General features: G+C 37.0%; 1 protein-coding gene across 7 annotated transcripts in view; it reads left to right on the forward strand.

The window, feature by feature from the left end:
• Window positions 1–14,694, forward strand: part of LOC123530732 (ADP-ribosylation factor 1) — a 79,887-nt gene that overhangs the window by 32,551 nt on the left and 32,642 nt on the right. For 3 of the 7 annotated variants that reach the window (XM_045311504.2, XM_045311498.2, XM_045311496.2), the window contains exons 2-4: window positions 5,987–6,165; window positions 7,849–7,959; window positions 11,874–11,998. The exons of 2 other annotated variants lie outside the window; for them this stretch is intronic. In XM_045311504.2, coding sequence (XP_045167439.2) covers window positions 6,021–6,165; window positions 7,849–7,959; window positions 11,874–11,998 — 381 coding nt within the window. In that variant the 5' untranslated portion in view covers window positions 5,987–6,020. Of the gene's footprint in view, window positions 1–909; window positions 1,071–5,986; window positions 6,166–7,848; window positions 7,960–11,873; window positions 11,999–14,694 lie in introns of all 7 variants that reach the window. 2 more of the 7 variants (XM_045311499.2, XM_045311500.2) reach the window with 2 other exon arrangements.

Here is a 14,694-nt window from a genome sequence, read left to right on the forward strand (position 1 = left end):
ATAAGTACTCGGCCAAGTTCGATAACTAGCCAAAATGGCGTAGCCGCTTCAGAATTATGGCCCTTGAATGGCAGAAAATACTGGTGTCAGTGATACAGGTCTTGGCACAGGCAACACCCTAGAGGCCTAATGTTCTAATGTTTGTCAGAATGCAAGTCTGTGTTAAATCTAGGTTAAGTTAAAAAGTGAATCGGCTGTCATAAGGCAGACACATTCTAGTTTTATGTTTGTAATTTCAAATCTTTTTAAGTGGCTAGAACTTTTGAAGGTTAGGTAACAAGAAAGACTGTTCCATATACAGTTACAAGGTAGACCTTCTTTCCAGTAAACAGTTGCCCCTGTTTATTGGAACCACACTGTGATAGTCATTAACCACAAACAACTGGATCACACCAGTAAAAAAAAAGTACGTCACTTTGTCAAATAATTGAAAACTGTAGATATATATAATGATATGCCTGATTCAAATGTCCCTTTGGAATCTAGTTTAAATAATTTTACAGAAATAGTTCCTTTCATGACCTTATATAAGGTTGTTCAGATAAGTCCAGTTTGTCAGAAACATGGCCACCAGAGGGGATAGTATTTTTATGCCCCCAGTACATACAGCGATTGAACTGTCTGATATTTTACCATTCCATTTAAAGCCCATCTCTCTTTCATAGGCAATACCCAGTTCTAAAACATGTTATAGGCCTTTCCTGGTCAGCATATTGATAATGGAATGCAGGATAAATGATCTTAAATATTTCACGGAGCTTTAAGAAATGCTTTGTAGTTAACAGGGAAGGACTTGCACTTAGGTTTTACTCTAATATAAAGGATTTTTTATCTAAGTCTTAAAGTCTTAGTATAATTTCAACTTGCATGAGAAAGAAATGGAGCAATAATGGCAAATTTTGTTTGCAGTATTTCTGTGGCCACGGTGTTTGAACTAAGTCGAGCGTGTGGTTTTATGACAGCACGGCTTTTTTCAGATTTGAATAAATCAAAATCTCATCAGAAAGGAGGGGTTGTTTTCTTCCGAACAGACTTGTCGAGTTTGAAAGTGATTTTTGCCAGGAAGAAAGGTAACTAATTACTTGAACACTGCACTATATAATTTACTCTTTTTATGTAGTGTCATTGTTAGGGGAAGCTTTCACTGGCCATTTTCTTACTATATCGGCCATGCTTTATATACTTTGTCTACTGTTTTTAATCCCCCCGCCACAAGTGGTAGGGGCTTTATAGGAATGGTCTCTGTCCGTCCTCCTGTCTGTCCGTATTATTTTATGTCCACTTTGTATCTTTTATACCCCTTGAAGGATTTTCATGAAACTGGTCAAATGATCATACACCTCATCAAGAGGATTTGCAAAACTCATGATTTAGCTATGTCTGCTCAAGGTCAATGTCACAACTCCCAATCAAATGTTTGAGTCTTCCATTTTGTGTCCGCTCTTTATCTCTGGATTTTCTTGAAACTTTGGTCAATTGATCTCCTGATCAAGACTATGTGCAGAATTCATGAGTCAGCCAGGTCGGCTCAAGGTCACAACTCTAGGTCAAATGTTCAAGCTTTCCATTTTGTGTCCGCTTTGTATCTCTTAAACCCCTTCAAGGATTTTCTTGAAACTTGGGTCAAAAGAGGATGTGCAAAACTTATGATTCAGCCATGTCTGCTCAAGGTCAAGGTCACAACTTCAGGTCAAAGTTTTGAGCCTTCCATTTTGTGTCCGCTTTGTATCTCTTAAACCCCTTCAAGGATTTTCTTGTAACTTGGGTGAAAAGAGGATGTGCAGAACTCATGATTCATTGTCTGCTCAAGGTCAAGGTCACAACTTCAGGTCAAAGTTTTGAGCCTTCCTTTGTGTCTGCTCTGTATCTCCTAAACCCCTTGAAGGATTTCCATGATACTTTGATCAAATGATCACCTCATCAAGACGATGTGCAGAACTCACGAGTCAGCCATGTCGGCTCAAGGTCAAGGTCACAACTGTGTGATACTGAGGTCAAATGATCACCTCGTCAAGATGATGTGCAGAAATCATGAGTCAGTCATATTGGCTGAAGGTCAAGGTCACAGCTAAAGGTGTCGGCTCTGTATCTGCTAAACCCCTTGAAGAACTTTCAAATTCATTGATGCGACATACATGGACTATGAAATACAATTTTTTTACCAATGTCAATGCTTCTACTTGATACCATCAACCTTTTCACTATCCATAACAGTGGCGGGGGTATAGCTGTCTTTCAGACTGCTTTGTAAATTATTGTTTAAATTCACTTCTTTCATTCTTATCATTTGTTTATCTATTTTGAACTGTATAAGAAGGGTAGCAACTTTTACATGTTTGGGGGATTTTCCTGTATGGGGGTGGGGGCATTGCATGAAGGGAATTGACTAGGCAAATTGAAAATCTCTAATTTGATGCAGATAATTTCCAAAACCGTGAATTATGTCACATAGATATTGCAATATAAATTGCAGGTTCCAAATCCTATATTGATTAAGCAACTTCTTTGACACTACAAGGTGAATTTACATCAAACTTCAAAAAGTGATAATTGCCAAGTCTTGTGCATATTGTCCATATCATTTGTTCTGATTCATTGATTATCAGTGGAGTTACAACCCTTGATGCGTTGAATTCTGTGATATTTTGGAAGTGATCGTTGCCAAGAAAAATTATGCAGAATAATTGCGTATATTCAAGTTCAGTTATTTTCAGCAGAGTTATGACCCTTGACTTGTTTAATTCTGAGATATTTTGGAAGGGATTGTTGCAAAGCTTAGTTGAGCATAATTATTGCCCATATTCAAGTTCTGTGATTTTCAGCAGAGTTATGACCCTTGATTCGTTGAATTCTGATAGTTTGGGTGTGATCGTTGCCAAGCTTAGATGTGCATATATTGCGCATATTCAGGTTCATTGATTTTCAGTGGAGTTATAATCCTTTATTTCTCGAATGTTATGATTTTGAAACACAACACAGTTTTAGTTTATAACCATAAATAAACGTCCTTTGAAATAACGGGACATTCTTTGAAATGACCAAAGTATTGAAAGGATTTTACAGTAAAGCTCTGTTACCTTTTACCTGTTGTGTAAATTAGCTGCAGCCACCATTTTTACTTTCCCATACTGTACTATAACTGCATTTTTAATAGCTGGAGACCGCGCTTGAGCATGCAGCTATCTTGCTTCAAAACTTTATGGGCAGTTGTTAAGGAAAGCTTGAGCGTATGACCATCAAACAGCAGGATTGACATTGTTCAAATTGGGAGATGATACTGTTTTTGTGAATAATACAGACTGAAAATACACCAGTTTGTCTAATCTCACTCAGAATTTTAGCTTTAGAATTTGGATAAACATACTGTTTGTTCTAAAGATTGAGCCAAACTTCGCCCCCATGTCTGCAAACAAGAAAACCATTGAGATTCCTAGATGATTGAATCTACCTTGAAGGGCCCATGCAAGGTTCTCCATTAAATATTATTTAAAAACCAATCAGAATTAAAAAATTACAGTTGCACAAATTGAAAGCTCAACTGAGCGCTTTGGATGTTACATACTTAGAGGGGCCGTTCTAGAATTTTTGTCATGCCTGCTGGCGAAGAGCTCGATATAGTCTGGCGGGTTGGTGTATGTGCGTCCATCGGATTTTGTTTGGACCATAACTTTGACATGCATAGACCAATCTTGTTATTTAGCATGAATGTTCACCTCAATGAGAAGGAGTGTCAAGCGCAAACCCCATGTTCCTAACTCAAAGGTCAAGGTCACAGTTGAAGGTCAAAGGTCAGATTGAAGTTTGTCCAGACCATAACTTTGACATGCAAAGATTAATCTTGTTTATATTTGGCATGAATGTTTACCTCAATGAGAAGGAGTGTCATAAGCAAACCCCATGTTCCTATCTCAAAGGTCAAAGTCACGGAGGTCAAAAGTCACATTGAAGTTTATCTGGAACATTACTTCTTCATGCATGGCGGGATTTTGATGTAACTTGGCATGAATGTTAACCATTATGAGACAAAGTGTCATGCACAAGAATCAGGTCCCTAGGTCTAAGGTCAAGGTCACACTTAGAGGTCAAAGGTGCTGGTAGGCTTGACTTTCTGCCCATGGGCATGCAGAATGTATTTCTAGTTTCATAGACAATGGTGATGCTACTAGGGATTGTTTTGCTGGGAAGGGGAAAAAATCTTGAAAAAGAAAATTACAAATGAATTTTGTTGAAAGTTGACACATATGTGGAAGACAGGAATAGCATCATATGAGAACAATAACTGCCTTATGTTGTTCTTTATTTATGTTTCTTTAGTAAATACATGTATTATTGAAACTTTTAAAGGAACTATTTAAAAATGGGGAAAGGTAGAAATGTATATAAACCGTAACTATTGACAGCTAGCTCTAAATAGTATGCATAAAATTTTAACCTTTTTTTTTTTGGCCACCTTAGTCCTTAATCACAGAACATTGGCATTTTGCGGGGATATGGGAAAACGGCAAGTAAAGCACAGCTCTCTTTAACATATACGGAGGACTATTGTTTTACAGTTGATAAAGCTAGCATGCTTCGTGTACCATGTGTAAACACATACGAAAATGGCTTGAACTTTGTAAATTGAAGTACCTGTCAACATGCCATTTTAAGTTTGGTCATTCAATCATCTGTTTTACTGGCACCATTTAAATTGAAATGTTAGATTGACTTACTGGAAGTGTGGGCCTCACCTTAGTTGAATATTTGCCTGAAAGATCATAGCTGAGTAATCATTACTTGTATTAGATTTTGACTTCACAAAGGCTCCTACAGAAATAACCAAGTTATATTACTCCTATTGAAATTAAAGCCCTTTCTCGACTGGGAAAATTTAAGATGACAATGCAACCTTTTCAACCAACATGTAATCAGAACAAAATTGGAGAACTATTTGTTCAGTTCATTTAAAATAATTACTGTTACTTAGAAAAATGAGTTGATTTTGCTTGCAAGTTGTTAGTATTGCCATACTGAAACTATTTTGTTTGACTTAAAAGTCTGATGGACAGCTCGGGTTTTTTAGATCCCTATTTTAATCTTTAGAACATTTTACCAGTTCACGTAGATTTGTTTACAGGTCTATTAATTAAAGTCTATAACACCAAACCTGCACTAAGCAGCGCTCCAGATAAGATGTGTATAAGCGTAAATTGCACATTGAAATAATGCATATATAATTTTTATGCGTATAAAAGCATAAATTGAATTACAGAAAGGCACGCAATTATGAAATACTAGCCTAAACAAATTCTGAATGGTGTGGATGCATCATGTAACAGACCATATGTGTGAGCATGCCCCTTGCTGCCTTGCGAATATTCCCATTCAGTTTACATGTGCGGTAGTCGAGTGTGTTTTCAAAGATGGTTAAAATTGTCAAAAATTGCAGTGTGCAGAAAACACTAAAATGTCATTTTCAAAGAGTTTAAAAAGTAAACAAACATTCTACACATATTTCAAACCAACAGAAAATGGTCTCCCAAACATTGTTCTTTTTCTGGCTCTAAGAACCTTCAAAAGTTCTCTGTAGATAGGCATCGTGAATCATTGCTAAGGTTGATCTTTTTATGAACCAGTGGCAGAGTACAACCCAAAACCAGCCACTCCTCAGTGGGTTATACCTTGAGTGCTGAATTTCAAATCAACTTCCAACCAATAAATGTTATAAAACTGATTTCTGGGTTTCATGAACAAAATTTTCAGGAGTAAAATTACTCGGGTTAAGTTGAGATTTTACCGTTTTACTCATTCACAAGAATTATGGTGAGTAGATACTCATTGGCCTAAAAAAATATCTGGAACCCTGCCTGCACATCATTTCTTTTGAATTATTACATGTATAATTATTTGTTGTGACAAGTCAGTTATTTTGATTTTCAAGATCTCAATCAAAGTACTGTAGATGTTATTTCGCCAGTAAATTGATCCTAACGTCTTTCCTTTCTAGCTGTGTGTCCTGTGAGCAGTAGGAACAAGTAAGGATGGGGGCATTTGCTTCGATTTTCAAGAGTTTGTTTGGAAAGAAGGAGATGAGAATATTGATGGTGGGTTTGGATGCTGCTGGGAAAACTACCATTTTGTACAAGCTGAAACTAGGAGAAATTGTTACTACTATTCCAACCATTGGTAAGTTAATGGTGAAAAAATTCTGAGTTAAACAATTTAAAAAAAAAAAATGGGGGGAAATTAAATTGTAGTTCAATGCCTTTACAAGGACATGAGTACAGCAAAAAAAGGGCACATTAAAGACTGCATAAAGAACGAAAGTAACAAAACTACTACAGTTGCTGTATGGCATTCCTAAACATGTGCCAACCAAATAATAATTACATTTAAAAGGTGTTAAGCATTATTTGTAAAGTGGTGCTAAAATTTGAAGTTTCATTTGTGATATATCTTAAATGAAACTCGTGTCCCATAGCTATTTGGGCAGTGCAAAATTGATATGTAATTTTTATCTTTGATTTAGTTCTCATGCTGCTACCAGATAAGCTATTTCACTGTCATTTTAACTTTAGCCACTGACCATGTCATCCCTAAAGAGCTCAGTTCTGTGGAGTTTTAGGGAAAAGGTCCCTACGTAAAATTGAAAGTTTTTTACGTGGTAAAATGTTACTATAGGGAAAAGGTATCGAGAAATCAACTAAATCTTATAAAGTGGGAATTTTTAACATTTTGTAATAATTGGTTAAAATTCAGTTTGCAAGATTTACTGGTAGGCATTTAAATGAATTACAAATTTGAATTAACTCCCATGGAAGTTAAGAGCATTCTTTCAGGGTTTTTTTTTTTTAACAAGTTGCTGATTCTTGTTAGACCTTTTAGAAATAGTCCACTTCTTTATTTGTCATGTTTAAACTTGTGTCTAAACTTAGCTTTTCTGGATTGTTTTCAGCTTACTAAACAAAACAAATTACTTGCCCCTGGGTTCTAGCATCGCTTTGGGTGTAGAATTCTCCATGTGAGGAAGCCATCCAGCTTGCGGAAAGTCGATGGTTCTACCCAGGTGCTCGCCCATGATTAATAATTCCCGCAGGGGTATAAGTGTGTGATGTTCAACCATACAAGAAAAAAAAATTAATTGTCCATGTTGAGAAACGGCATCATTAGAAGTTAATGGTGTAAGATCTGTCAAAAACGTTTTGCGTACACTTTTCAGTATACTAGTATTTAAATATATCAAAAAAAAATTAATTGTCCATGTTGAGAAAGGGCAGCTTTCGAAAATACGCATCATTCGATGTTAATGGTGTAAGACCTGTCAAAAATGTTTTGCGTACACTTTTCAGTCTACTAGTATTTAAATATATCTACATGTATATGTTTTGCATTTACTTACAAAAACATACGGTTTACCAGCATAATCATACATTTAATTTTGGGGGTGGTGCAGATATCCATGCTTACAAAAAAGATACTATAAAATCATTTAATTTCGTAGGCATAAAATTTCGTGGTTTTGGTCAAAACGGCAATTTCGTGGGGATATGAATTTGTGGATTTTAACTTTTGAACATAAAATTAATGGGAATCTTATTTGTTTGTTAGGATTAAATTTCATGGATTGACTCAAGCACGAAATGCACGAAAATTAGTCCCCACTAATGTTAATGATTTCACAGTAGTAACAGATTGGTTTTTCAAAAAATTTGGGTTGATCGCAATACTTTCATCTTTGGATTGCGAACCTTTTCTGTGGCAGATGTGTGTGCATGCATGCGTGTGCGCGCGTGCCCTGTGCCTCTTGAATACATGTTCATGTTAGAAAAACTGCAGCATTGTTCAAAGACTGACAACATTTTTTCACAGGCTTCAATGTAGAAACAGTAGAATACAAGAACATCAGTTTTACAGTATGGGATGTTGGTGGCCAGGATAAAATCAGACCTCTGTGGAGACATTATTTCCAGAATACTCAAGGTAACATACTAAGTGATAATTTTACCCACATTGAAACATTTCAACAGTACTAGTATTTTAAGCCTTTTAAGTTAAACAAAAACTATGTTTTTATGGATGTTCCAGGTGGTGAGCAATATGGTGAGCTATAGGTATAGGTGGATGGTCCATCTTCCATTGTCGTCCACATTTTCACTTAAACATCTTCTCTGAAACTACTGGTCAGAATCAAACAAAATTTTAGGACTACTAGAGCTAAAAATAGAAAAAAACCTACTTAAACTGTAATAATGCATTAAAAATCTTCTTACCTGAAACCATAATGGCCTGGGCTTAGATATTTGGCATTTAGCATTATGTAGTGGCTCATTACCAAGTCTTTTTCAAATCTTGCTCCTGGGGTCAAAAGTACCCCCGCCCTAGCTCACTGGTTTTACATAGAATTATATAGGAAAAACTTTTTCAGTTTTTTTTATTATGTTTTAAATGAGCCATGCTTATGGTGAGCTATTGTGATCACGTTTGTGAAGTATCATCCCTCATTAGTTGGATCCCAGGACGAGTGGTATGTTCTCCGTGACGATTGATAAAAGGCATCATGTCTGGAATAATTTGTCTTCAACGTCTCACCACTGATTCATGTAGAGAAGTTGGCAGTTATGAACGGGTTGGTACAGGTGCACAATCCAGAAAAAATGGTTAGGTACACTTAGTGCTGTAATTTAACTGAAACCCTGTTAAAATGGTGCTAAACCCAAAGCGAACTAACACGTACAAAGGATCTTTTCACAGATTTCATTTACTGTCTGACATTGAGGCGGTGTACAGTGATATTGACGTGAATTCCCTGAAATAAAAAAAAAATATTTAAAAAATACCAACATAACAGTATAATTTATACCAGGTATTTTTATACGCCCGTTTGAAAAACGGGACGTATTATGGGAACGCCCCTGGTGGGCGGGCGGGCGGGCGGCGTCCACAGACCTTGTCCGGAGCATATCTTCTACATGCATGAAGGGATTTTGATGAAACTTGGCACAGTTGTTCACCATCATGAGACGGAGTGTCATGCGCAAGAACCAGGTCCCTAGGTCTATGGTCAAGGTCACACTTAGAGGTCAAAGGTCAAATTCAAGAATGACTTTGTCCGGAGCATATCTTCTTCATGCATAGAGGGATTTTGATGAAAGTTGGCACAATTGTTCATCATCATGAGAAGGAGTGTCATGCGCAAGAACCAGGTCCCTAGGTCTAAGGTCAAGGTCACACTTAGAGGTCAAAGGATACAAGAATGAAAACTTTGTCCGGAACATTTCTTCTTCATGCATAGAGGGATTTTGATATAACTTGGCACAAATGTTCACCACCATGAGGCGGAGTGTCATGCGCAAGAACCAGGTCTAAGGTCAAGGTCACACTTAGAGGTCAAAGGATACAAGAATGAAAACCTTGTCCGGAGCATGTCTTCTTCATGCATAGAGGGATTTTGATATAACTTGGCATAAATGTTCACCACCACGAGACGTAGTGTCATGCGCAAGAACCAGGTCCCTAGGTCTAAGGTCAAGGTCACACTTAGAGGCCAAAGGTCAGATACAAGAATGACTTTGTCCGAAGCATTTCTTCTTCATGCATGGAGGGATTTTGATGTAACTTGACACAATTATACACCATCATGAGACGAAGTGTCATGCGCAGTTCCCTTCTTTCGAATTACTTCCCTTTGTTGTTACTATAAATAGCTTATATTGTAACTTTTTCATTACTAGTCATAAGGAAAAATCGAGACCACTTTTCTGTAGTACAATATGCATGCTACATCCAATTTTGAGGTGTATTTTGACCAGTCTCTACCTGGTTAAGATTTTTGTGAGGACTTACAATTTTTTTTTTGATTTTTTTTTTTTGTGTTTTTTTTTTTTTTTTTAAGATTAACTTCCCTTAGTTGTTACTATTAATAACTTATATTGTAACAGCTTTTTTATAATTGACCGTAGGGAAAAACCAAGACCACTTTTCTGTGGTACAACATAGATGTTACTTTCCAATTTTAGGTGTATTTTAAGGTATCTCTACCTGGTAAGGAGTTTTTTTGTGGACTTAGAAAAACAAAACACTTAGTTATTACTAAACAACCACAAAGTTAAAATTCCATTTGCAAATACAGGTGCTAGAGTAAAGAAATTTGCTGTGACGGGCGTATATTGTGACATTCTTGCACTCTTGTTGCTTCTGGTATCGGCTGATATCAAGGATTTCCAACTTGATAAAGAAACGTAATATTTATATTAAGGAAGTCTTTGATCTTTTTAGAGGCCTCTGTGGCCTAATTGTTAAGGTCGCTGACGTTGAATCACTTGTCCCTCACCACTGTGAGTTCGAGCTTCACTCAGGATGTTGAATTCTTACGTGAGGAAGCCATTCAGCTGGCATTACAGAAGATAGATGGTTTTACCGAGCTGCCCGCCATTGATGAAATAATGCACGGAGGGGCAGTTAGGGTCTTCCTCCCCCATCAAAGCTTGAAAGTTGCCATATGACCTATAATTATATAAGTGCAGCTTTTAAGAGGTGAATATACTCGAATGACAATGCTGATGTCTGTGTTAAGAATGGCTGTATTGAATTCATTTTTGGCTCAAAGCCAAAATAAAAGAAAAGAAAATTCTCGAAATGTTGATGTATGGATGAATAGATTTGTAGACACACAAAAAAAATAAAAAATACATGTCAAAGTTCAATTTGGGTTACAGATCATCAGTATGGTGGAGTTAAATCCCAATTTCATTCTAAGAAAATTTCTATTTCATACAAGAAGGTGGTGTTACACAGGTCTTATTTAGTCTGTTGAAAAGCTGATAATTACAGTGCACAAACTGTTGTCGGGCCTATATCTTTATTATGCTTGGTCAGATTTTGAAATATCTACCATATCAAGGTGACGCGTCACATTCAGATTTATACAGTCACATCAAAGATTAAAGGCCATTCGTCTCATCTGCTCTATAATTCTTTTATGCATGCATGGGTATGTAAATTCATGTCACATACATTCATTGTTACAAGATGAAAGGTAGTGTTCAAGAACCATACTCTACCTTGATCAAGGTAACAGTTTGAGGTCAAAGTGATGGACCTTTTTCCTTTTTCAGTCCATAATTTCAGTAGATGCAGTCTGACTAAAGTACTTGATCTTTTAAATGAAGATCTGAGAATGACCCTTCTGTATATTAATTGGATTTTTGCCGACTTGTTTCAACAAACATTTGGCTGAACCATCAAAACAGCGTCAAATGTCCCAGGGTGAGAAAAATGTGCAGTCAGTCTGGGGCGCGAACCCAGGACCCCTTGCTTACAGGGTGAGTGCTCTACTGACTGAGCTAACCAGCTGCCTGACACATTCTCCCCTTACTTGACCAAGTCCATAGCCTGACATATGATACCTCTCAAAACACGAAGGCGCAGTCATGATATGTTCGTCATAGTATTGTAAACACGAAAAAAGGCTAAATATAGATTTTTTAAACCTTTACTTTCACTTTCAAAATGTTGAAAGCAAGGGTCTGATTGGAAAGCGGAATGGTTGTCAGAACGAGTCTATCATTTAGCACGTCTTCAGATCAAAAGTGTACCATTAATTGGAGATGTGCTTTAGTTAGATTTGCAGTAGATGTGTTCTACTATCAAAAAGTCATAACAGGTTTTCCACTTATGCATACTAATATCACTTGAAAGTCCAAGAAACCTCTCGAAGAACACAGAAAAGTCGCTTCACATTAAAATGTGGATATGTCTTACTTGTACACAGTGATTGAGCACATGTACACACTAACACAAACAAATGCAATATAGAAGTAACAAACAAATGAAGAAGGAACACTTTTGAATGCTCAGTGGTACACCTAGCTATCAACACTTTTTGTTTTCTGTAGGTTTGATATTTGTGGTAGACAGTAATGACAGAGAACGTGTTGGTGAAGCCAGGGAAGAATTGATGAGAATGTTAAATGAAGATGAGCTTAAAGATGCTATTTTGCTTATTTTCGCAAACAAACAGGTAAGAATAACAAATTCCTTCTTAAAAAGATTTATTCAACATACAATGAAGTTTTGGTTTCATCTTTGTGTTGGGTTTTGCTTGCATTGAGGAAGACAAAGGACTCCCTAGCTTTTAAGTTAGTCAGAAAATATGCACGAGTCCAAAAGACAGAAAATGTCAAGTATTTAACAGCACCTATAAACTGATGTCTCTGTTCTCATGCAAATTCAGGCGGTAAGGGACAGACAACTGATAATTTAGGGTCGGTATTGTAATAGACCTGGTTAAATTTTTATGGCAAGTTTATCTATATTACTATGCCTTCTTAACTGCTGTCGTATTATTACCAAGACTGCTTACTTCGAGTTTGTGAGTTTTTTTCCTGGCTGGGTTATACTAAAGACCTGAAAAATGATACTAGTAGTGTCCTTGCTTGGTTTAGCATTTAGAGGATATTTCTAGGACTTTAAAGACTGGATTCAGTTTAATGTAACTAGGCGGAGTATCATGTTGCATATCTACAGCATGATATACCAGTGAGGAAATACTATAAAGTTGGGCTTAGTGCTCACTTCTCACTGTTACAAGTACACACTGTCATATGTATGACTGACAAATTGTTGAAAACCCCAACACACAAAGACACCTATTATCACACATAAGCATAAAGGGCCCAAGTGCTTAAGGTCACCGACTTCAAATCTCTTGCCCCTCATCGATGTTGCTTTGAGCCTCACTCAGGGCGTTATATTGTTCATGTGAGGAAGCCATCCAGCTGGCTTACAGAAGGTCGGTGGTTCTACCAAGATGCCCGCGCATGATGAAATAATGCACAGAGAGGTACCGCTATCAAAAGTTGAGAAGTCGCCATATGACCTATAATTGTGTCATACCTTGGTATGGGACAGAATCTGATTAATTTAGGGCCAGGTGTCTTGAAGGCATGGTCACTGTGGTCAAACATTGTAATAGTTCTGGTTAAAGTTTTATGGCAGACTTCATTTTTTGGCTCACCAGAGTGAGCTATTGATATAGGTAGATGGTCCGTCTTCCTGCGACCTGCATCAACATTTTTACTTAAACAGTTCCTTCTCTGAAACTTCTGGTCAGAATTAGACCAAATTTGACCAGTAACAGACTGGCACACACTTCTATCAAGTTTTTTTCAAATGGTTCACTTTGGCCCCGTTTTAGGGGCCTCTAGGGCTAAACATGAAAATACTTTTAAACAACTTCTTCTCGTGAACTGCATGATGGATCTTGATCAAACCATTATAAGGTCCTTTCCAAAATTAGATCAAATGGAAGTACTTGGCCCCATTTTTTAGGCCACTAGAGCTAAAAATAGAAATACCTTTAAATGACTTCCTCTCATGAACCGCTTGCTGGGCCTTCGTCAAACTTTGTTGGTAGTATCATTGTAAGATCTTATGCCATATTTATTTAACTTAAGGCACTTTGTTCCTTTTAGGGGACACCAAAGCCAGAAATAGAAAGTTATTTAAAAAATTCTTATCATTAAGTTTGTTCTGTTTATGCATTTTTTTGGCTGCTGTCGTAGCAAAATATAGAGAAAAAAACTTAAGTAAACTTATATTAATGAACTGTTCACCAAACTTGGTCAGAAGTAGGTCATAGGGTCAAGGTCCTCGTCAAGTGAGCGCCTTAAGGTCATTTGGTCCTCTTGTTTGCAATTTTTCTTACGCATAATACTATCTAATCTGTTTCAGTATTGTTTCAGTATCCCTCTTAAACACAACCCCATTTCAAAACCAGATTTGTTGTTTTTTAGCTCACCTGAGCACAAAGTGGGCTTGGTGAGCTATTGTGATCATGCTATGTCTGTTGTGCGTGTCAAGTTGTCCGTCCGTCGTCAACAAACATGTTTAAACGACATCTCCAAAATCACTCCAAAATCACTGGATATTGATGAGACTTGGCCTGGGTGTACCTTGGGTGGTCCTCTTCCAAAGTTGTTCAAATGGTTCTGCTTTGGTTGCACATAGAGCTAAAAATAGAAAAATCTTCAAACGACTTCTCCTAAACCGATGGTTCAATTTTGAAATAATTTCGCACAAATGGTCCTTATGTCACCTTCTACCAAGAATGTTCAAATTATAAAGATTCATAAAAAAAACTTTGCCGCCAGGGGGCGTGGTCATTTTTCCCTGTATGTATATAGTAGAAACTTTAAAAATCCCCAAATGTGAAACTGATGGCCTGATTTTAAAATAAGTTTACAAATGGTCCTTGTGTGACCCTCAGCCAAGTTTTTCAAATGATTCCGATTTGTCAAAAAACATGGCTGCCAGGGTGTGTGGTCACTTTTCCTATATATATAAATATAATGGGAGAATTTATATGAACTAAATCATCACCACAGTATACCAGACCAGTTACGGCAAAGCGCCTAGCAGTACAAACGAACACGCACATGCCACAGCAAACCCACCAACCCAACAAGATTAGTTTCGATACTGCTTTATATACGAGCCCAAATTGTACTTCACATTCGTACTGTAACTACTGTTATATACGAGCCCAAATTGTACTACACACTCGTGCTGGTTCAACATTTGCATATATATACTCAAATGTCTGTTTTCATGTCTCACAAATCAGTAGTGATATTTTAGTCTTTTTAACTGATTGGGACCAGAGAAACTATATTTTCTCTCTCTGAAAGAGATAGTTTGCATTAAGGATGACTACCC

The sequence above is a fragment of the Mercenaria mercenaria genome, chromosome 11, assembly GCF_021730395.1.
Source record: "Mercenaria mercenaria strain notata chromosome 11, MADL_Memer_1, whole genome shotgun sequence".
Lineage (NCBI taxonomy): Eukaryota > Metazoa > Mollusca > Bivalvia > Venerida > Veneridae > Mercenaria > Mercenaria mercenaria.